The sequence below is a fragment of the Nerophis ophidion genome, linkage group LG24 (genome assembly GCF_033978795.1).
Source record: "Nerophis ophidion isolate RoL-2023_Sa linkage group LG24, RoL_Noph_v1.0, whole genome shotgun sequence".
NCBI classification, from domain to species: Eukaryota; Metazoa; Chordata; class Actinopteri; order Syngnathiformes; family Syngnathidae; genus Nerophis; species Nerophis ophidion.
In genome coordinates this window covers 3,366,106-3,388,992 of record NC_084634.1, presented here as the reverse complement: position 1 = coordinate 3,388,992, position 22,887 = coordinate 3,366,106, and the positions used below count along the sequence as shown (strand labels likewise).

At 38.7% G+C, this 22,887-nt stretch overlaps 1 protein-coding gene across 2 annotated transcripts in view; it reads right to left on the bottom strand.

Moving 5' to 3' along the window:
• pank2 (pantothenate kinase 2) overlaps window positions 1–18,080 on the bottom strand; it is a 31,039-nt gene extending 12,959 nt beyond the window's left edge. Inside the window, exons 1-5 of one of the 2 annotated variants that reach the window (XM_061886185.1) lie at window positions 17,777–18,080; window positions 14,388–14,740; window positions 3,695–3,948; window positions 3,434–3,610; window positions 64–187 (exon numbers count right to left, since the gene is read on the bottom strand). In XM_061886185.1, the coding sequence (XP_061742169.1) occupies window positions 64–187; window positions 3,434–3,610; window positions 3,695–3,948; window positions 14,388–14,740; window positions 17,777–17,972 (1,104 nt within the window). In that variant the 5' untranslated portion in view covers window positions 17,973–18,080. Of the gene's footprint in view, window positions 1–63; window positions 188–3,433; window positions 3,611–3,651; window positions 3,665–3,694; window positions 3,949–14,387; window positions 14,741–17,776 lie in introns of those variants that run through there. The other variant, XM_061886186.1, reaches the window with a different exon arrangement.
• Window positions 18,081–22,887: the final 4,807 nt, after the last annotated feature.

Below are 22,887 nucleotides of genomic sequence, written 5' to 3'. Positions count from 1 at the left end.
GGAACGACGCCAAGGCCGCCGTTACGTGTGCCGCCGGCTTTCGTGTCCCGGGCGCCCACTGACCTCGTTGAGCGCGCACATCCTGGTGATGGAGCCGATGTTGTTGGTGATGGTGACCAGCGTCGCCCGGGCCAGGTCCGCCTTGGACACGGACTCCCGCTTGTCTTTGGACATCATGTTGCCGAAACTGGCGGGACAAATATTTCATGGAATTATCTCATATATATATATATCCCCCCCCTGCACAAATATTTCATGGAATTATCTCATATATATATCCCCCTGCAACATGACTAGGGAGGGTTGTTTGGATTGGGTCATATAAGTAAACACTGTACACAATAATATCCACAAAGTTCAATGAGCAGGATGTGTTGTGTGTGACCATGTTTGTTGAAATTTGTGCTGGGGGATTTTTTTTTTCCCCCTGCACCATGACTAGAGAGGGTTGCTTGGATTGGGTCATACAAGTAAATTCTGTACACATTATTGTCCGCCAAGTTCAAAGAGCAGGGCCGTAGTTTGGACCAATATAAAGAAACAATATGACCATTATAGAACCTTTATTGTGATACATTTTGGTGAATGGATTTAAGCGGGTGTAATTTTGTTTAATTTTTTTGCTGAGGGACAAACGGTAGGAAATGGATGGATAGATGTTTTTTTTTTTTAAATAGTATCCACAAAATTTAATGAGCAGGATGTGTTATGTGTGACCATGTTTGTTGAAATTTGTGCTGGGGGATTTTTTTTTTCCTGCACCATGACTAGAGAGGGTTGTCTGGATTGGGTCATACAAGTAAATTCTGTACACATTATTACCTACCAAGTTCAATGAGCAGGGCCGTAGTTTGGACCAATACAAAGAAACAATATGACCAGTATAAGACCTATATTATGATACTTTTTGGAAAATGGATTTAAACGGGTGTAATTTTGTTTGATTTTTTTGCTGAGGGACAAGCGGTAGAAATGGATGGATGGATGGATTGGACGGTTTTTTTTTTTTTTTATAATTTCCACACAGTTCAATGAGCAGGATGTGTCATGTGTGACCATGTTTGTTGAAATTGGTGCTGGTGGATTTTTTTTTTCCTGCACCATGACTAGGGAGGGTTGTTTGGATTGGGTCATACAAGTAAATACTGTACACAATAATATCCACCAAGCTCAATGAGCAGGGCCGTAGTTTGGACCAATATAAAGAAACAATATGCAATATGACCAGCATAAAACCTATAGTGTGATACTTTTTGGAAAATAGATCTAAACGGGTGTAATTTTGATTTATTTTTTGCTGAGGGATAAGCGGTAGGAAATGGATGGATGGATTGGACTTTTTTTTTTTTTTTTTAAATACCCACACAGTTCAATGAGCAGGATGTGATGTGTGTGACCATGTTTGTTGAAATTTGTGCTGGTGGATTCTTTTTTTTCTGCACCATGACTAGGGAAGGTTGTTTGGATTGGGTCATACAAGTAAATACTGTACACAATAATATCCACCTAGTTCAATGAGCAGGGCCGTAGTTTGGACCAATATGAAGAAACAATATGCACTATGACCAGTATAAAACCTATAGTGTGATACTTTTTGGAAAATGGATTTAAACGGGTGTAATTTTGTTTTATTTTTTTGCTGAGGGACAAGCGGTAGGAAATGGATGGATGGATTGGACGTTTTTGTTAAATAATATCCACACAGTTTAATGAGCAGGATGTGTTATGTGTGACCATGTTTGTTGAAATTGGTGCTGGTGGATTTTTTTTTTCCTGCACCATGACTAGGGAGGGTTGTTTGGATTGGGTCATACAAGTAAATTCTGTACACATTATTGTCCACCAAGTTCAATGAGCAGGGCTGTAGTTTGGACCAATACAAAGAAACAATATGACCAGTATAAGACCTATATTGTGATACTTTTTGGAAAATGGATTTAAACGGGTGTAATTTTGTTTTATTTTTTTGCTGAGGGACAAGCGGTAGGAAATGGATGGATGGATTGGACGTTTTTGTTAAATAATATCCACACAGTTTAATGAGCAGGATGTGTTATGTGTGACCATGTTTGTTGAAATTGGTGCTGGTGGATTTTTTTTTTCTTGCACCATGACTAGGGAGGGTTGTTTGGATTGGGTCATACAAGTAAATTCTGTACACATTATTGTCCACCAAGTTCAATGAGCAGGGCTGTAGTTTGGACCAATATAAAGAAACAATATGACCAGTATAAAACCTATAGTGTGATACTTTTTGGAAAATTGATTTAAACGGGTGTAATTTTGTTTGATTTTTTTGCTGGGGACAAGCGGTAGAAAATACATGGATGGATTGGACGTTTTTTTTTTGTTTTGTTTTTTAAATAATTTCCACACAGTTCAATGAGCAGGATGTGTTGTGTGTGACCATGTTTGTTGAAATTGGTGCTGGGGGATTTTTTTTTTTCCTGCACCATGACTAGGGAGGGTTGTTTGAATTGGGTCATATAAGTAAATACTGTACACAATAATATCCACCAAGCTCAATGAGCAGGGCCGTAGTTTGGACCAATATAAGGAAACAATATGACCAGTATAAAACCTATATTGTGATACTTTTTGGTGAATGGATTTAAACGGGTGTAATTTTGATTTAGTTTTTGCTGAGGGACAAGCGGTAGGAAATGGATGGATGGATAGGTTGATTGGCAACACTTAATGGTCTCCAGTGTGTGAATGTGAGTGTGAATGTTGTCTATCTGTGTTGGCCCTGCGATGAGGTGGCGATTTGTCCAGGGTGTACCCCGACTTCTGCCCAAATGCAACTGAGATAGGCTTCAACACCCCCCGCAACCCCGAACGGTACAAGCGGTAGAAAATGGATGGATGGACTGGACGTTTTATTTTTTAATAATATCCACACAGTTCAATGAGCAGGATGTGTTGTGTGTGACCATGTTTGTTGAAATTTGTGCTGGTGGATTTTTTTTGTTCTTGCACCATGACTAGGGAGGGTTGTTTGAATTGGGTCATACAAGTAAATACTGTACACAATAATATCCACCTAGTTCAATGAGCGGGGACGTAGTTTGGACCAATATAAAGAAACAATATGACCAGTATACAACCTATATTGTGATACTTTTTGGTGAATGGATTTAAACGGGTGTAATTTTGATTTATTTTTTGCTGAGGGACAAGCGGTAGGAAATGGATGGATGGATTGGACGTTTTTTTTTTTTTTTTAATAATATCCACACAGTTCAATGAGCAGGATGTGTTGTGTGTGACCATGTTTGTTGAAATTTGTGCTGGCGGATTTTTTTTCCTGCACCATGACTAGGGAAGGTTGTTTGGATTGGGTCATATAAGTAAATGCTGTACACACATTTTTACGTTACTTTCTTTAGCTAAATGATGAAGATCTTTTCTTCAAACGGCAGCGAGAGCGTACCTGGAGGCCACCGCCCATCCCGGCAGTCCGAAGCGCTCGTAGTCTCCCCCGTAGATGTCGCGCACGAGCTTGTCCACGCGGGTGCTTTCTCCCTGCGACGCCATTTGCAGAGCCTCCTCAAATGTGGAGCATCCCGTCAAGAGGCAGCACAGACCCAAGAAGGTTCCTCCTCCCAGGCTGCAAAACAAACCCAGCTTCACGGAGTCATGACCTGGTACCTGGTCCCGGTGACACGCTACATGCCGAGTTGTGACCCGGTACCTGGTCCCGGTGACACGCTTGTAGTCGCTCTCGGAGTAGACGGCCAGGATGCTGACGCCGGAGCCGATGTTGACCAGCAGCAGGGGGTAGGGGTTCTCCAGGGTGTAGGGTCTCTGGACGCAGCCGTCGGGCTCGGCGGGGTTCTCGAAGTAGTAGCACTCGGACGGGCCGCTGGACACCACCGAGTCGATGTAGAGCACGCCGCGGATCAGACAGTCCAGCTCGTCCAGCTTGCTGAGTTGCAGGTCGGCCATCTGGGTGGGGGGGGGACAAAACACGTCATGTGACATCTTCTTCACCTCATGGAACATTCCATGCATCGCATTAAAGCTGCTACGCCCCCTGGTGGCTGCAAGCAAAATAGGACCAAGTTTAATAAGTGCAATGATTTTCGCTGCTTGACAAATGCTAACTGTTAGCATTTTTTTAAAGCAATTTTTTCAGACATTTTTTGGTAGTTGGCAAATGCTTGCTGTTACCATGTTAGCTTTTTAACAAATTTTGCAGGCATACACCTCAATGTCTAATATTTTGGTACTTGACAAATGCTAACCGTTAGCATTTTTTTAGGCAATTTTTTTGGTAGCTGGCAAATGCTTGCTGTCACCATGTTAGCTTTTTAACAAATTTCGCAGGCATACACCTCAATGTCCAATATTTTGGTACTTGACAAATGCTAACTGTTAGCATTTTTTAAGCAATTTTTTCAGACAATTTTTTGGTAGTTGGCAAATGCTTGCTGTTACCATGTTAGCTTTTTACAAATTTCGCAGGCACACACCTCAATGTCTAATATTTTGGTACTTGACAAATGCTAACTGTTAGCATTTTTTTAAGCAAATTTTTCAGACATATTTTTTGGTAGCTGGCAAATGCTTGCTGTTACCATGTTAGCTTTTTAACAAATCTCGCAGGCATACAGCTCAATGTCTAATATTTTGGTACTTGACAAATGCTAACTGTTAGCATTTTTTAAGCAATTTTTTCAGACATTTTTTGGTAGTTGGCAAATGCTTGCTGTTACCATGTTAGCTTTTTAACAAATTTGGCCGGCATACACCTCAATGTCTAATATTTTGGTACTTGACAAATGCTAACTGTTAGCATTTCTATGAGCAAATTTTTCAGACATATGTTTTGGTAGTTGGCAAATGCTTACTGTTAACATGTTAGCTTTTTAACTAATTTCACAAGCATACACGTCAATGTCTGATATTTTGATGCTTGACAAATGCTAACTCTTAGCATTTTTTTTTTTTAGCAAATTTTTCAAACATAAACCTAACAGTCATATTTTTTGGTAGTTGGCAAATGCTTGCTGTCACCATGTTAGCTTTTTAACAAATTTCGCAGGCATACACCTCAATGTCTAATATTTTGGTACTTGACAAATGCTAACTGTTAGCATTTTTTAAGCAATTTTTTCAGACATTTTTTTGGTAGTTGGCAAATGCTTGCTGTTACCATGTTAGCTTTTTAACACATTTCGCAGGCATACACCTCAATGTCTAATATTTTGGTACTTGACAAATGCTAACTGTTAGCATTTTTTTAAGCAAATTTTTCAGACATATTTTTTGGTAGCTGGCAAATGCTTGCTGTTACCATGTTAGCTTTTTACAAATTTCGCAGGCATACACCTCAATGTCTAATATTTTGGTACTTGACAAATGCTAACTGTTAGCATTTTTTTAAGCAAATTTTTCAGACATATTTTTTGGTAGTTGGCAAGTGCTTGCTGTTAGCATGTTAGCTTTTTAACAAATTTCGCAGGCATACACCCCAATGTCTAATATTTTGATACTCGACAAATGCTAACTGTTAGCATTTTTTTAAGCAAATTTTTCAAACATAAACTTCACAGTCATATTTTTTGGTAGTTGGCAAATGCTTGCTGTTAACATGTTAGCTTTTTAACTAATTTCACAAGCATACACGTCAATGTCTGATATTTTAATGCTTGACAAATGCTAACTTTTAGCAATTTTTTTTTAAAGCAAATTTTTCAAACATAAACTTCACAGTCATATTTTTTGGTAGTTGGCAAATGCTTGCTGTTAACATGTTAGCTTTTTAACTAATTTCACAAGCATACACGTCAATGTCTGATATTTTAATGCTTGACAAATGCTAACTATTAGCAATTTTTTTTAAAGCAAATTTTTCAAACATAAACCTAACAGTCCTATTTTTAGGTAGTTGGAAAATGCTTGCTGTTACCATGTTAGCTTTATACAAATTTCGCAGGCATACACCTCAATGTCTAATATTTTGGGACTTGACAAATTCTAACTGTTAGCATTTTTTTAAGCAATTTTTTCAGACATATTTTTTGGTAGTTGGCAAATGCTTGCTGTTACCATGTTAGCTTTTTAACAAATTTCGCAGGCATATACCTCAATGTCTAATATTTTGGTACCTGACAAATGCTAACTGTTAGCATTTTTTTAAAGCAAATTTTTCAAACAAACTTCACAGTCATATTTTTTGGTAGTTTGCAAATGCTTGCTGTTAACATGTTAGCTTTTTAACTAATTTCACAAGCATACACGTCAATGTCTCATATTTTAATGCTTGACAAATGCTAACTCTTAACAATTTTTTTTTAAAGCAAATTTTTCAAACATAAACCTAACAGTCATATTTTTTGGTAGTTGGAAAATGCTTGCTGTTACCATGTTAGCTTTCTAACAAATTTCCCAGGCATACACATCAATGTCTAATATTTTGGTACTTGACAAATGCTAACTGTTAGCATTTTTTTTCAGCAATTTTTTCAGACATATTTTTTGGTAGTTGGCAAATGCTTGCTGTTACCATGTTAGCTTTTTAACAAATTTCGCAGGCATACACCTCAATGTCTAATATTTTGGTACTTGACAAATGCTAACTTAGCATTTTTTTTAGCAATTTTTTTCAGACATATTTTTTGGTAGTTGGCAAATGCTTGCTGTTACCATGTTAGCTTTTTAACAAATTTGGCCGGCATACACCTCAATGTCTAATATTTTGGTACTCGACAAATGCTAACTCTTAGCATTTTTTTAAGCAAATTTTTCAAACAAACTTCACAGTCATATTTTTGGGTAGTTGACAAATTCTTGCTGTTAACATGTTAGCTTTTTAACTAATTTCACAAGCATACACATCAATGTGATATTTTGATGCTTGACAAATGCTAACTCTTAGCAATTTTTTTTTTAAGCAAATTTTTCAAACATAAACCTAACAGTCATATTTTTTGGCAGTTGGAAAATGCTTGCTGTTAGCATGTTAGCTTTTTAACAAATTTCGCAGGCATACACCTCAATGTCTAATATTTTGGTACTTGACAAATGCTAACTGTTAGCATTTTTTTAAGCACATTTTTCAAACATAAACCTCACAGTCATATTTTAGGGTAGTTGGCAAATGCTTGCTGTTAGCATGTTAGCTTTTTAACTAATTTCACAGGCATACACGTCAATGTCTGATATTTTGATGCTTGACAAATGCTAACTGTTAGCATTTTTTTCTTTAGCAAATTTTTCAAACATAAACCTAACAGTCATATTTTTTGGTAGTTGGAAAATGCTTGCTGTTACCATGTTAGCTTTCTAACAAATTTCCCAGGCATACACCTCAATGTCTAATATTTTGGTACTTGACAAATGCTAACTGTTAGCATTTTTTTAAGCACATTTTTCAAACATAAACCTCACAGTCATATTTTAGGGTAGTTGGCAAATGCTTGCTGTTAACATGTTAGCTTTTTAACTAATTTCACAAGCATACACGTCAATGTCTGATATTTTGATGCTTGACAAATGCAAACTGTTAGCATTTTTTTCTTTAGCAAATTTTTCAAACATAAACCTAACAGTCCTATTTTTGGGTAGTTGGAAAATGCTTGCTGTTACCATGTTTGCTTTCTAACAAATTTCCCAGGCATACACCTCAATGTCTAATATTTTGGTACTTGACAAATGCTAACTGTTAGCATTTTTTAAGCAATTTTTTCAGACATTTTTTGGTAGTTGGCAAATGCTTGCTGTTACCATGTTAGCTTTTTAACAAATTTCGCAGGCATACACCTCAATGTCTAATATTTTGGTACTTGACAAATGCTAACTGTTAGCATTTTTTTAAGCAATTTTTTCAGACATATTTTTTGGTAGTTGGCAAATGCTTGCTGTTAGCATGTTAGCTTTTTAACTAATTTCGCAGGCATACACCTCAATGTCTAATATTTTGGTACTTGACAAATGCTAACTGTTAGCATTTTTTTTAGCAATTTTTCAGACATTTTTTGGTAGTTGGCAAATGCCTGCTGTTACCATGTTAGCTTTTTAACACATTTCGCCGGCATACACCTCAATGTGTAATATTTTGGTACTTGACAAATGCTAACTGTTAGCATTTTTTTTAGCAATTTTTCAGACATATTTTTTGGTAGTTGGCAAATGCTTGCTGTTACCATGTTAGCTTTTTAACAAATTTCGCCGGCATACACCTTAATGTCTAATATTTTGGTACTTGACAAATGCTAACGGTTAGCATTTTTTGAGCAAATTTTTCAGACATATTTTTTGGTAGTTGGCAAATGCTTGCTGTTACCATGTTAGCTTTTTAACACTTTTCGCCGGCATACACCTCAATGTGTAATATTTTGGTACTTGACAAATGCTAACTGTTAGCATTTTTTTAAGCAAATTTTTCAAACAAAAACCTCACGGTCATATTTTTTGGTAGTTGGCAAATGCTTGCTGTTAGCATGTTAGCTTTTTAACTAATTTCACAAGCATACACGTCAATGTCTGATATTTTGATGCTTGACAAATGCTAAGTCTTAGCATTTTTTTTTTTTAGCAAATTTTTCAAACATAAACCTAACAGTCATATTTTTGGGTAGTTGGAAAGTGTTTGCTGTTACCATGTTAGCTTTTTAACAAATTTCGCAGGCATACACCTCAATGTCTGATATTTTGGTACTTGACAAATGCTAACTGTTAGCATTTTTTTAAGCAATTTTTTTCAGACATATTTTTTGGTAGTTGGCAAATGCTTGCTGTTACCATGTTAGCTTTTTACAAATTTTGCAGGCATACACCTCAATGTCTAATATTTTGGTACTTGACAAATGCTAACTATTAGCATTTTTTTAAGCAAATTTTTCAGACATATTTTTTGGTAGTTGGCAAATGCTTGCTGTTACCATGTTAGCTTTTTAACAAATTTCGCAGGCATACACCTCAATGTCTAATATTTTGGTACTTGACAAATGCAAACTGTTAGCATTTTTTTAAGCAAATTTTTCAAACATAAACCTCACGGTCATATTTTTTGGTAGTTGGCAAATGCTTGCTGTTAGCATGTTAGCTTTTTAACTAATTTCACAAGCATACATGTCAATGTCTGATATTTTGATGCTTGACAAATGCTAACTCTTAGCCATCTGGGTGGGGGGGGGCGGACAAAACATGTCATGTGACATCTTCTTCACCTCATGGAACATTCCATGCATCGCATTAAAGCTGCTATGCCCCCTGGTGGCTGCAAGCAAAATAGGACCAAGTTTAATAAGTGCAATGATTTTCGCTGCTTGACAAATGCTAACTGTTAGCATTTTTTTAAAGCAATTTTTTCAGACATTTTTTGGTAGTTGGCAAATGTTTGCGGTTAGCATGTTAGCTTTTTAACAAATTTCACCGGCATACACCTCAATGTCTAATATTTTGGTACTTGACAAATGCTAACTGTTAGCATTTTTTGAGCAAATTTTTCAGACATATTTTTTGGTAGTTGGCAAATGCTTGCTGTTACCATGTTAGCTTTTTAACAAATTTCGCAGGCATACACCTCAATGTCTAATATTTTGGTACTTGACAAATGCTAACTGTTAGCATTTTTTTAAGCAAATTTTTCAGACATATATATTAGTAGTTGGCAAATGCTTGCTGTTACCATGTTAGCTTTTTAACAAATTTCACCGGCATACACCTCAATGTCTAATATTTTGGTACTTGACAAATGCTAACTGTTAGCATTTTTTTGAGCAAATTTTTCAGACATATTTTTTGGTAGTTGGCAAATGCTTGCTGTTACCATGTTAGCTTTTTAACAAATTTCGCAGGCATACACCTCAATGTCTAATATTTTGGTACCTGACAAATGCAAACTGTTAGCATTTTTTTAAGCAAATTTTTCAAACATAAACCTCACGGTCATATTTTTTGGTAGTTGGCAAATGCTTGCTGTTAGCATGTTAGCTTTTTAACTAATTTCACAAGCATACACGTCAATGTCTGATATTTTGATGCTTGACAAATGCTAACTCTTAGCATTTTTTTTTTTTTTTAGCAAATTTTTCAAACATAAACCTAACAGTCATATTTTTGGGTAGTTGGCAAATGCTTGCTGTTACCATGTTAGCTTTTTAACAAATTTCCCAGGCATACACTTCAATGTCTAATATTTTGGTACTTCACAAATGCTAACTGCTAGCATTTTTTTAAGCAATTTTTTCAGACATTTTTTGGTAGCTGGCAAATGCTTGCTGTTACCATGTTAGCTTTTTAACAAATTTCGCAGGCATACACCTCAATGTCTAATATTTTGGTACTTGACAAATGCTAACTGTTAGCATTTTTTAAAGCAATTTTTTCAGACATATTTTTTGGTAGTTGGCAAATGCTTGCTGTTACCATGTTAGCTTTTTAACAAATTTCACAGGCATACACCTCAATGTCTAATATTTTGGTACCTGACAAATGCTAACAGTTAGCATTTTTTTAAGCAATTTTTTGGTAGTTGGCAAATGCTTGCTGTTACCATGTTAGCTTTTTAACAAATTTCGCAGGCATACACATCAATGTCTAATATTTTGGTACTTGACAAATGCTAACTGTTAGCATTTCTATGAGCAAATTTTTCAGACATATTTTTTGGTAGTTGGCAAATGCTTACTGTTAACATGTTAGCTTTTTAACTAATTTCACAAGCATACACATCAATGTCTGATATTTTGATGCTTGACAAATGCTAACTCTTAGCATTTTTTTTTTTAGCTAATTTTTCAAACATAAACCTAACAGTCATATTTTTGGGTAGTTGGAAAGTGTTTGCTGTTACCATGTTAGCTTTTTAACAAATTTCGCAGGCATACACCTCAATGTCTGATATTTTGGTACTTGACAAATGCTAACTGTTAGCATTTTTTTTTAGCAATTCTTTCAGACATATTTTTTGGTAGTTGGCAAATGCTTGCTGTTAGCATGTTAGCTTTTTAACAAATTTCGCAGGCATATACCTCCATGTCTAATATTTTGGTACTTGACAAATGCTAACTGTTAGCATTTTTTTAAGCAATTTTTTCAGACATATTTTTTGGGTAGTTGGCAAATGCTTGCTGTTACCATGTTAGCTTTTTAACAAATTTTGCAGGCATACACCTCAATGTCTAATATTTTGGTACCTGACAAATGCTAACTGTTAGCATTTTTTTAAGCAAATTTTTCAAACATAAACCTAACAGTCATATTATTTGGTAGTTGGCAAATGCTTGCTGTTACCATGTTAGCTTTTTAACAAATTTCGCAGGCATACACCTCAATGTCTGATATTTCGGTACTTGACAAATGCTAACTGTTAGCATTTTTTTTTAGCAATTTTTTCAGACATATTTTTTGGTAGTTGGCAAATGCTTGCTGTTATCATGTTAGCTTTTTAACAAATTTCGCAGGCATACACCACTATGTCTAATATTTTGGTACTTGACAAATGCTAACTGTTAGCATTTTTTTAAGCAAATTTTTCAGACATATTTTTTGGTAGTTGGCAAATGCTTGCTGTTAGCATGTTAGCTTTTTAACAAATTTCGCAGGCATACACCCCAATGTCTAATATTTTGGTACTCGACAAATGCTAACTGTTAGCATTTCTATGAGCAAATTTTTCAGACATATTTTTTGGTAGTTGGCAAATGCTTACTGTTAACATGTTAGCTTTTTAACTAATTTCACAAGCATACACATCAATGTCTGATATTTTGATGCTTGACAAATGCTAACTCTTAGCATTTTTCTTTTTAGCAAATTTTTCAAACATAAACCTAACAGTCATATTATTTGGTAGTTGGCAAATGCTTGCTGTTACCATGTTAGCTTTTTAACAAATTTCGCAGGCATACACCTCAATGTCTGATATTTTGGTACTTGACAAATGCTAACTGTTAGCATTTTTTTTAGCAATTTTTTCAGACATATTTTTTGGTAGTTGGCAAATGCTTGCTGTTACCATGTTAACTTTATACAAATTTCGCAGGCATACACCTCAATGTCTAATATTTTGGGACTTGACAAATTCTAACTGTTAGCATTTTTTTAAGCAATTTTTTCAGACATATTTTTTGGTAGTTGGCAAATGCTTGCTGTTACCATGTTAGCTTTTTAACAAATTTCGCAGGCATACACCTCAATGTCTAATATTTTGGTACCTGACAAATACTAACTGTTAGCATTTTTTTAAGCAATTTTTTGGTAGTTGGCAAATGCTTGCTGTTACCATGTTAGCTTTTTAACAAATTTCGCAGGCATACACCTCAATGTCTAATATTTTGGTACTTGACAAATGCTAACTGTTAGCATTTTTTTAAGCAAATTTTTCAGACATATTTTTTGGTAGTTGGCAAATGCTTGCTGTTGGTATTTTTTTTAGCAATTATTTCAGACATATTTTTTGGTAGTTGGCAAATGCTTGCTGTTACCATGTTAGCTTTTTAACAAATCTCGCAGGCATACAGCTCAATGTCTAATATTTTGGTACTTGACAAATGCTAACTGTTAGCATTTTTTAAGCAATTTTTTCAGACGTTTTTTGGTAGTTGGCAAATGCTTGCTGTTACCATGTTAGCTTTTTAACAAATTTGGCCGGCATACACCTCAATGTCTAATATTTTGGTACTTGACAAATGCTAACTGTTAGCATTTCTATGAGCAAATTTTTCAGACATATTTTTTGGTAGTTGGCAAATGCTTGCTGTTAACATGTTAGCTTTTTAACAAATTTCACAAGCATACACGTCAATGTCTGATATTTTGATGTTTGACAAATGCTAACTCTTAGCAATTTTTTTTTAAGCAAATTTTTCAAACATAAACCTAACAGTCATATTTTTAGGTAGTTGGAAAATGCTTGCTGTTAGCATGTTAGATTTTTAAACAAATTTTGCAGGCACACACCTCGGAGTCTGATATTTGGGTGCTGACTGTTAGCTTCCTAAAATTAACACGCTAGCTTTTTTTGACACTTTTTTCACAAGTTGTATGTTGGTACTTGACGCATGCTAACTTTTAGTTTCTTTGCTTTTTAAAACATTTTACAAGCATGTACCTCAGAGTCTGATATTTTGGTAAATAAATAAATGATAAATGGGTTATACTTGTATAGCACTTTTCTACATTCAAGGTACTCAAAGGTACACTACTTCCACTTGGTGCTTGACAAATGCTAACATTTTTAAGCAATTTTTTCAAACAAACCTCAGTCATATTTTTTGGTAGTTGGCAAATGCTTGCTGTTAGCATGTTAGCTTTTTAACTCCCTTTTTTACGCATTTTTTCCAGAAGTCATATGTTGGTACTTGACGCAGAGTTTTACATTGTGGTGCTTGGCGCATGCTAACTGTTAGCATTTTTAAGCAATTTTTTTCAGACATAAACCTCACAGTCATATTTTTTGGTAGTTGGCAAATGCTTGCTGTTAGCATGTTAGCTTTTTAACTCCCTTTTTTACGCATTTTTTCCAGAAGTCATATGTTGGTACTTGACGCAGAGTTTTACATTGTGGTGCTTGGCGCATGCTAACTGTTAGCATTTTTAAGCAATTTTTTTCAGACATAAACCTCACAGTCATATTTTTTGGTAGTTGGCAAATGCTTGCTGTTAGCATGTTAGCTTTTTAACTCCCTTTTTTACGCATTTTTTCCAGCAGTCATATGTTGGTACTTGACGCAGAGTTTTACATTGTGGTGCTTGGCGCATGCTAACTGTTAGCATTTTTAAGCAATTTTTTTCAGACATAAACCTCACAGTCATATTTTTTGGTAGTTGGCAAATGCTTGCTGTTAGCATGTTAGCTTTTTAACTCCCTTTTTTACGCATTTTTTTCAGAAGTCATATGTTGGTACTTGACGCAGAGTTTTACATTGTGGTGCTTGGCGCATGCTAACTGTTAGCATTTTTAAGCAATTTTTTTCAGACATAAACCTCACAGTCATATTTTTGGGTAGTTGGCAAATGTATGCTGTTAGCATGTTAGCTTTTTAACTCCCTTTTTTACGCATTTTTTCCAGAAGTCATATGTTGGTACTTGACGCAGAGTTTTACATTGTGGTGCTTGGCGCATGCTAACTGTTAGCATTTTTAAGCAATTTTTTTCAGACATAAACCTCACAGTCATATTTTTTGGTAGTTGGCAAATGCTTGCTGTTAGCATGTTAGCTTTTTAACTCCCTTTTTTACGCATTTTTTTCAGAAGTCATATGTTGGTACTTGACGCAGAGTTTTACATTGTGGTGCTTGGCGCATGCTAACTGTTAGCATCTTGACATTTGCATGCTAGCTTTTTAGCTACTTTTGCAGGTATTTAAGTGACATTAGCCAATGTGTTTTTGCTGCAAAGCTACCCGTTTTTGGACAGAAGAATAGACACAAACCGTGCGAAAGTCGGACTCGAACTTGTACGCTCCCCCGCCGGTGGCGCAGAGGCTGGTGTGCAGGCTGGAGAAGTGCTTGTTGCGGCCCATCTGCAGGAAGGCGGGCAGGTCCTGCGTGGGGAAGCGGATGAAGTGGAGGTTTCCCGTGCGGCCGCAGAGCGTCAGTTCCTGCAGCTCCAGGTGCACGTCCCTGATCCCCGTGGTGCCGTACGCCGTGTTGGAGGTCAGGTAGCGGCGGATGCTCTTCAGGTTGGCCACCTCCTCCTGCTCCTCCTCCGCCGTGATGTCTTTGGGCTCAAAGTAGACCAGCTTGACCAGCGTGCCGCCGATGTCCATGCCGAACCAGGGGAAGGCTGCGTTCAGACGGGTGACATTTTATTGATGGCGCCTCCCAGGGTGCACGGCAGGTCTTCTGTTGGGTGTCATTAGCTGGCCGTGTGGGCGCTTACACACTTTTTCTGTCTTTTGACGCATTCAAATCACTAACGACACGCAACTACGGGACACGGAAAATCAGGGTTGGCCTTGAAAAAAAAAAAAAAAAAAAAAAAAAAAAAAAAACTTATATTTATATAGCGCTTTTTCTCAAGTGACTCAAAGCGCTTTACATAGTGACACCCAATATCTAAGTTACATTTAAAGCAGTGTGGGTGGCACTGGGAGCAGGTGGGTAAAGCGTCTTGCCCAAGGACACAACGGCAGTGACTAGGATGGCACAAGCGGGAATCGAACCTGCAACCCTCAAGTTGCTGGCACGGCCACTCTACCAACCCAGCTATGATTTTGAAGGCAAACACTGATTTAATGTAAAAGCTATTTTTTAAGGCAAAAGCTGATTTTCAAGGCATCCATCCATCTATTGGCGCTGGTGCCAATCTCAGCTACAATTGGTGCGGAAGGCGGAGGTACACCCTGGACAAGTCGCTACCTCATCGGTTGATTTGTCAGGTAAAAGCTCATTTTCAAGGTAAAAGTGAAGTGAAGTGGATTGGGGCGGTATAGCTCGGTTGGTAGATAGAGTGGCCACGCCGGCCACTTGAGGGTTCCCGGTTCGATCCCCGCTTTCTCTATCCTAGTCACTGACTTTGTGTCCGATCAGCTGTGGACTGGACTCTCACACGATTATGTTAGATCCACTATGGACTGGACTTTCACTATTATGTTAGATCCACTATGGACTGGACTCTCACTATTATGTTAGGTCCACTATGGACTGGACTCTCACTATTATGTTAGATCCACTATGGACTGGACTCTCACACTATTATGTTAGATCCACTATGGACTGGACTCTCACACTATTATGTTAGATCCACTATGGACTGGACTCTCACTATTATGTTAGATCCACTATGGACTGGACTCTCACTATTATGTTAGATCCACTATGGACTGGACTCTCACTATTATGTTAGATCCACTATGGACTGGACTCTCACTATTATGTTAGATCCACTATGGACTGGACTCTCACACTATTATGTTAGATCCACTATGGACTGGACTCTCACACTATTATGTTAGATCCACTATGGACTGGACTCTCACTATTATGTTAGATCCACTATGGACTGGACTTTCACACTATTATGTTAGATCCACTATGGACTGGACTCTCACTATTATGTTAGATCCACTATGGACTGGACTCTCACGCTATTATGTTAGATCCACTATGGACTGGACTCTCACGCTATTATGTTAGATCCACTATGGACTGGACTCTCACTATTATGTTAGATCCACTATGGACTGGACTCTCACACTATTATGTTAGATCCACTATGGACTGGACTCTCACTATTATGTTAGATCCACTATGGACTGGACTCTCACACTATTATGTTAGATCCACTATGGACTGGACTCTCACACTATTATGTTGGATCCACTATGGACTGGACTCTCACACTATTATGTTAGATCCACTATGGACTGGACTCTCACTATTATGTTAGATCCACTATGGACTGGACTCTCACTATTATGTTAGATCCACTATGGACTGGACTCTCACTATTATGTTAGATCCACTATGGACTGGACTCTCACTATTATGTTAGATCCACTATGGACTGGACTCTCACTATTATGTTAGATCCACTATGGACTGGACTCTCACACTATTATGTTAGATCCACTATGGACTGGACTCTCACGCTATTATGTTAGATCCACTATGGACTGGACTCTCACTATTATGTTAGATCCACTATGGACTGGACTCTCACTATTATGTTAGATCCACTATGGACTGGACTCTCACTATTATGTTAGATCCACTATGGACTGGACTCTCACTATTATGTTAGATCCACTATGGACTTGACTCTCACTATTATGTTAGATCCACTATGTACTTGACTCTCACTATTATGTTAGATCCACTATGGACTGGACTCTCACTATTATGTTAGATCCACTATGGACTGGACTCTCCCAATATTATGTTGGATCCACTATGGACTGGACTCTCACACTATTATGTTAGATCCACTATGGACTGGACTCTCACTATTATGTTAGATCCACTATGGACTGGACTCTCACACTATTATGTTAGATCCACTATGGACTGGACTCTCACTATTATGTTAGATCCACTATGGACTGGACTCTCACTATTATGTTAGATCCACTATGGACTGGACTCTCACTATTATGTTAGATCCCCTATGGACCGGACTCTCACACTATTATGTTAGATCCACTATGGACTGGACTCTCACACTATTATGTTAGATCCACTATGGACTGGACTCTCACACTATTATGTTAGATCCACTATGGACTGGACTCTCACACTATTATGTTAGATCCACTATGGACTGGACTCTCACTATTATGTTAGATCCACTATGGACTGGACTCTCACACTATTATGTTAGATCCATTATGGACTGGGTCCTCTCACTATTATGCTAGATCCACTCGACAGGGTCACCCACATCTGCGGTCCTCTCCAAGGTTTCTCATTGTCATGCCACTGGGTCGACTTTTTCCTTGCCCTGATGTGGGATCTGAACCGAGGGCGTCGTCGTGGCTTGTGCAGCCCTTTGAGACACTGGAGAATCAGGGCTATATAAATAAACATTGATTGATTAATACTACAGGACAATGCTTACATTTATCATTTGTTTCAAAGCGCGGACGCCATTTTGAAAATTCCTAACGTCAACACTGCGCTTGCGCAGGGTGTACCTAATCAAGTGTCCTCATCATCATCCCAAAAGTGTGCTCACGCCATCTTGAAGCAATAATAAACCCACTAAAAGCCCTCGTTTACAAACCAACCCCCACCAAATTAAAATACGTGCTAAATTTTAACATCTCTAATGTCTAACGTCTGCATGATAAAGAACGAAACAGTCCTCCATTAAGACACTTACGTGGCCTGCTCTTCTTCACCGCGTCGCTCTGAAGCCTCGGCGTCGCGTGGGAGACGTAGCCGGAGGAGGAGGCGCGTCCGCCGGCGTCGCTTCGGAGGCGGCCGGGCGCGGCTCCGTCGTCGGAGCGCAGCCGCTTAGCTGGCGTCTCGTCCTGTTCGTCGGTGCCATCGTCGCACTGGTGGCCGTTGAACGCCATTAAGAGGGTCCAATTTACGACATAGAGGCGGGGTTGGCTGTGTTTGGGCGGACAAAGGAGGCTAATTGCCGCGCTAACAAGCTACATTAGCCGGGGCGGGGCCTTCTTCCTGCGGGCTCTTAAAGGAAGGCGGGGCCATCAGATGATTGAAAGCCCTGTCAACCAATCACAAGGCTAATCATGGTATGACAGCTTGTTTTGTGTTTGTTTAATAAACACAACCTTTAAAGTCCTACTGAAAGCCACTACTAGCGACCACGCAGTCTGATAGTTTATATATCAATGATGAAATATTAACATTGCAACACATGCCAATACGCCCGCTTTAGTTTACTAAATTGCAATTTTAAATTTCGCGCCAAGTATCCTGTTGAAAACGTGCGGTATTCTGGACGTCTGTGTTGCTGAATCTTTTGCAATTTGTTCAATGAATAATGGAGACGTCAAAGAAGAAAGCTGTAGGTGAGAAGCGATGTATTGCGGCTGCTTTTAGCAACACAAACACAGCCGGTGTTTCCAGGTAATAGGAAGGTCAAAAGTGACTCAACACAGTCCTGTTAACTAAAAATGTATTTTAAGTATTATTTTAAAGACCTACTGAAAGCCACTACTAGCGACCACGCAGTCTGATAGTTTATATATCAATGATGAAATATTAACATTGCAACACATGCCAATACGGCCTTTTTAGTTTACTAAATTGCAATTTTAAATTTCGCTTCAAGTATCCGGTTGAAAACGTCGCGGTATTCTGGACATCTGTGTTGCTGAATCTTTTGCAATTTGTTCAATGAATAATGGAGACGTCAAAGAAGAAAGCTGTAGGTGAGAAGCGATGTATTGCGGCTGCTTTTAGCAACACAAACACAGCCGGTGTTTCCAGGTAATAGGAAGGTCAAAAGTGACTCAACACAGTCCTGTTAACTAAAAATGTATTTTAAGTATTATTTTAAAGACCTACTGAAAGCCACTACTAGCGACCACGCAGTCTGATAGTTTATATATCAATGATGAAATATTAACATTGCAACACATGCCAATATGGCAGCTTTAGTTTACTAAATTGCAATTTTAAATTTTGCGCCCAAAAGTATCCTGCTGAAACGTCGCGGTGACATCACGCATTGTAGAGGACATTTTGTTCCAGCACCGTTCCCAGCTATAAGTCGCCTGTTTTCATCGCATAATTCCACAGTATTCTGGACATCTGTGTTGCTGAATCTTTTGCAATTTGTTCAATGAATAATGGAGACGTCAAAGAAGAAAGATGTAGGTGGGATCGGTGTATTGCGGCCGCCTTTAGCAACACAAACATAGCCGTTGTTTCCTTGTTTACATTCCCGAAGGTTAAGCTTTACTATGGAACAGAGCGGTCAAGCGAACATGGCTCCCTACCACATGTCAACCGGCAGGTTTCGGTGAGAATATGGTGGTATTAAGTCGGCTCTTACCGTAGTTATGAGCGGAGAGCTTGCGTCGTGCCTCCTGCAGCTGCGGACTCTCTTGCCTCCTCCCACCGGCCGCCCACGTGCCTTCCCTCAAAGACACTGGCGGTCACCACACCCGTGGTCGCACCCCTCCGACCATATAATCTCACTAAAACACTAGTAACACAATAAGCAGATAAGAAATTTTCCAGAATTATCCTAGTAAATGTGTCTAAAAACATCCGAATTGCTCCCACTGCCCTCGTCTTTTTTATTTTTTATTTTATTTTTTTCCAATCCGTCACACTCACTTTCCTCATCCACAAATCTTTCATATTCGCTCAAGCTAACTGGAAAATCGTCGCTTTCTCGGTCCGAATCGCTCTGGCTGCTGGTGGCCATGATTGTAAACAATGTTCAGATGTGAGGAGCTCCACAACCCGTGACGTCACGCGCACATCGTCTGCTACTTCCGGTGAGAAAATGGTGGTATTAAGTCGGCTCTTACCGTAGTTATGAGCGGAGAGCTTGCGTCGTGCCTCCTGCAGCTGCGGACTCTCTTGCCTCCTCCCACTGGCCGCCCACGTGCCTTCCCTTGAAGACGCTGGCGGTCACCACACCCCTCCGACTTTCAGACACGACCATATAATCTCACTAAAACACTAGTAACACAATAAGCAGATAAGAGATTTTCCAGAATTATCCTAGTAAATGTGTCTAATAACATCTGAATTGCTCCCACCGCCCTCGTCTTTTTTATTATTTATTTTATTTTTTTCCAATCCGTCACACTCACTTTCCTCATCCACAAATATTTCATCCTCGCTCAAATCAATGGGGAAATCGTCGCTTTCTCGGTCCGAATCGCTCTGGCTGCTGGTGGCCATGATTGTACACAATGTTCAGATGTGAGGAGCTCCACAACCCGTGACGTCACGCGCACATCGTCTGCTACTTCCGGCAGGTTTCGGTGAGAAAATGGTGGTATTAAGTCGGCTCTTACCGTAGTTATGAGCGGAGAGCTTGCGTCGTGCCTCCTGCAGCTGCGGACTCTCTTGCCTCCTCCCACCGGCCGCCCACGTGCCTTCCCTCGAAGACACTGGCGGTCACCACACCCCTCCGACTTTCAGACACGACCATATAATCTCAATAAAACACTAGCAACACAATAAGCAGATAAGGGATTTTCCAGAATTATCATAGTAAATGTGTCTAATAACATCTGAATCGCTCCCACTGCCCTCGTCTTTTTTATTATTTATTTTATTTTTTTGTAATCCGTCACACTCACTTTCCTCATCCACAAATCTTTCATCCTCGCTCCAATTAAGGGGGAAATCGTCGCTTTCTCGGTCCGAATCGCTCTCGCTGCTGGTGGCCATGATATAAGAACATCTCATTTCAGTAGGTCTTTAATAAACACAACCCATCCATCCATCCATTTTCTACCTCTTATTCCCTTTTGGGGTCGCCTTAACACAATATAGTGTGACACGCCTTTGAAGTCGTGCTTTTAAAACATGAATTTTTCCAATTTTGGACCAAACAATACACATCATTCATTCCTTCCATGCAATTTAACATCAACACTGAAAATAACCCAGCAGGGACAAGACATCTCTGCAACCTTGAGTGTCCTTGAAAAGTGACTCGTAAACAACGATGCAAAATAGTTTGTTTGTAAATAGAGACAGCGTCGATTTCTAATGTTGGATCCGCGTTGTTGGTTGGGAAATGACCAAATTTCAACGGTCAAAACAACGTCAGAACCCGACATTGAATAATCGTCGTCAAAAAGCATGTTGTTATGGACCGAAAGTCCCTTTGGGACAGAGGACCCTATTGTATTTCTAAGGTTTTATTATCATTATACCGCCGCCTCTTTGAGCTGTAATTTGACCCCCTTTACATGCTTCAAAAATCACCAAATTTAACACACACATCAGGACTGGCGAAAATTGCCATCTAATTAAAAAAACAAACCCCAAAACTGCGCTCTAGCGCCCCCCTACGAAAAAAAACTGCTTGTAACTTCCGTTAGGAATGTCGTGGAGAGATGAAACAAAAACCTCTATGTAGGTCTGACTTAGACCTAGATTTCATGCACTGACATCCTTCAGCAAAAATCCACAGGAAGTTTGCAAAAAACCCCTTCAAAAACAAAAGTTTCCTACAAAAATGTCCTTTTTGCGTCTTCGAGCTGTAATTTGACCCCCTTAAAATGCTTCAAAACTCAACAAACTGGACACACACATCAGGACTGGTGAAAATTGGGATCTAATTAAAAAAACAAAAAAACAACCCAAAACTCAAGATTGTGCTCTAGCGCCCCCTAGGAAAAAAACAGACAAAACTGCTTGTAAATTCCGGTAGGCATGTCAGAGAGACATGAAACAAAAACCTCTATGTAGGTCTCACTTGGACCTACATTTCATTCATTGGCATCCTTCAGCAAAAATCCACAGGAAGTTTGCAACAAAAGTTTCCTAAAAAAATGTCCTTTTTGCCTCTTCGAGCTGTAATTTGACCCCCTTAAAATGCTTCAAAACTCAACAAACTGGACACACACATCAGAACTGGTGAAAATTGGGATCTAATAAAAAAAAAAAAAAATCAAAATTGTGCTCTAACGCCCCCTAGGAAAAAAACACAGACAAAACTGCTTGTAACTTCCGGTAGGATTGCCATAGAGACATGAAACAAAATCCTCTATGTAGGTCTCACTTAGACCTACATTTCATTAATTGGCATCCTTCAGCAAAAATCAACAGGAAGTTGGCAATCACCCCTTCAAAACACAAGTTTTGTAGAAACCCGTCACCTTTTTTCAAACATTATCTCCTCTGAGCGCGTTTGTCGTGTCGGCTTCAAACTCGCACCGGAGAGAGATTGAACCCTTCTGATTAAAAGTTGCACAAAGAGTTTTTCTAACTAGTCCGGTTTTGATTTCACGAGCCTTCAAAGAACTGCCACGCTGCTGCCGTCTCAAGATGGCCGCTTAAAAGCAGGAAGCACCAGCGTGACCACACAATGCAGAGAAGGTAGGTACTGTGCAGGTAAAGATATGTTGTCTGGGTGAAAGAAGGAGGCACCAGTTTGACTCCAGGATACAGAGAAGATAGGTAAAGTGCAGGTAAAGATATGTTGTCTGGGTGATGGCAGGAAGCACCAGCATTTATGGGTGACAGAAAGAAGCACCAGTGTGACCCCAGGATGCAGGGAAGGTAGGTAATGTGCAGGTAAAGATATGTTGATTGGGTAAAGGTAGGAAACACCAGCTTTAATTTTATTGTATTTGTGTTGTAGAATATTGACCAGAATTCAACATTCAAATCAACGTCCTCTAACATGTTTCAATGTTAGGTTTGAATTGCTCAACGTCAGAACCTAACTCAACAAGTTCTTGACATACTTTCAATGCTGAAAAAACACCAAAACTTGACTGGTGTCAAACAAAAAGATCCAACAAATTCCAATGACTCAGAACA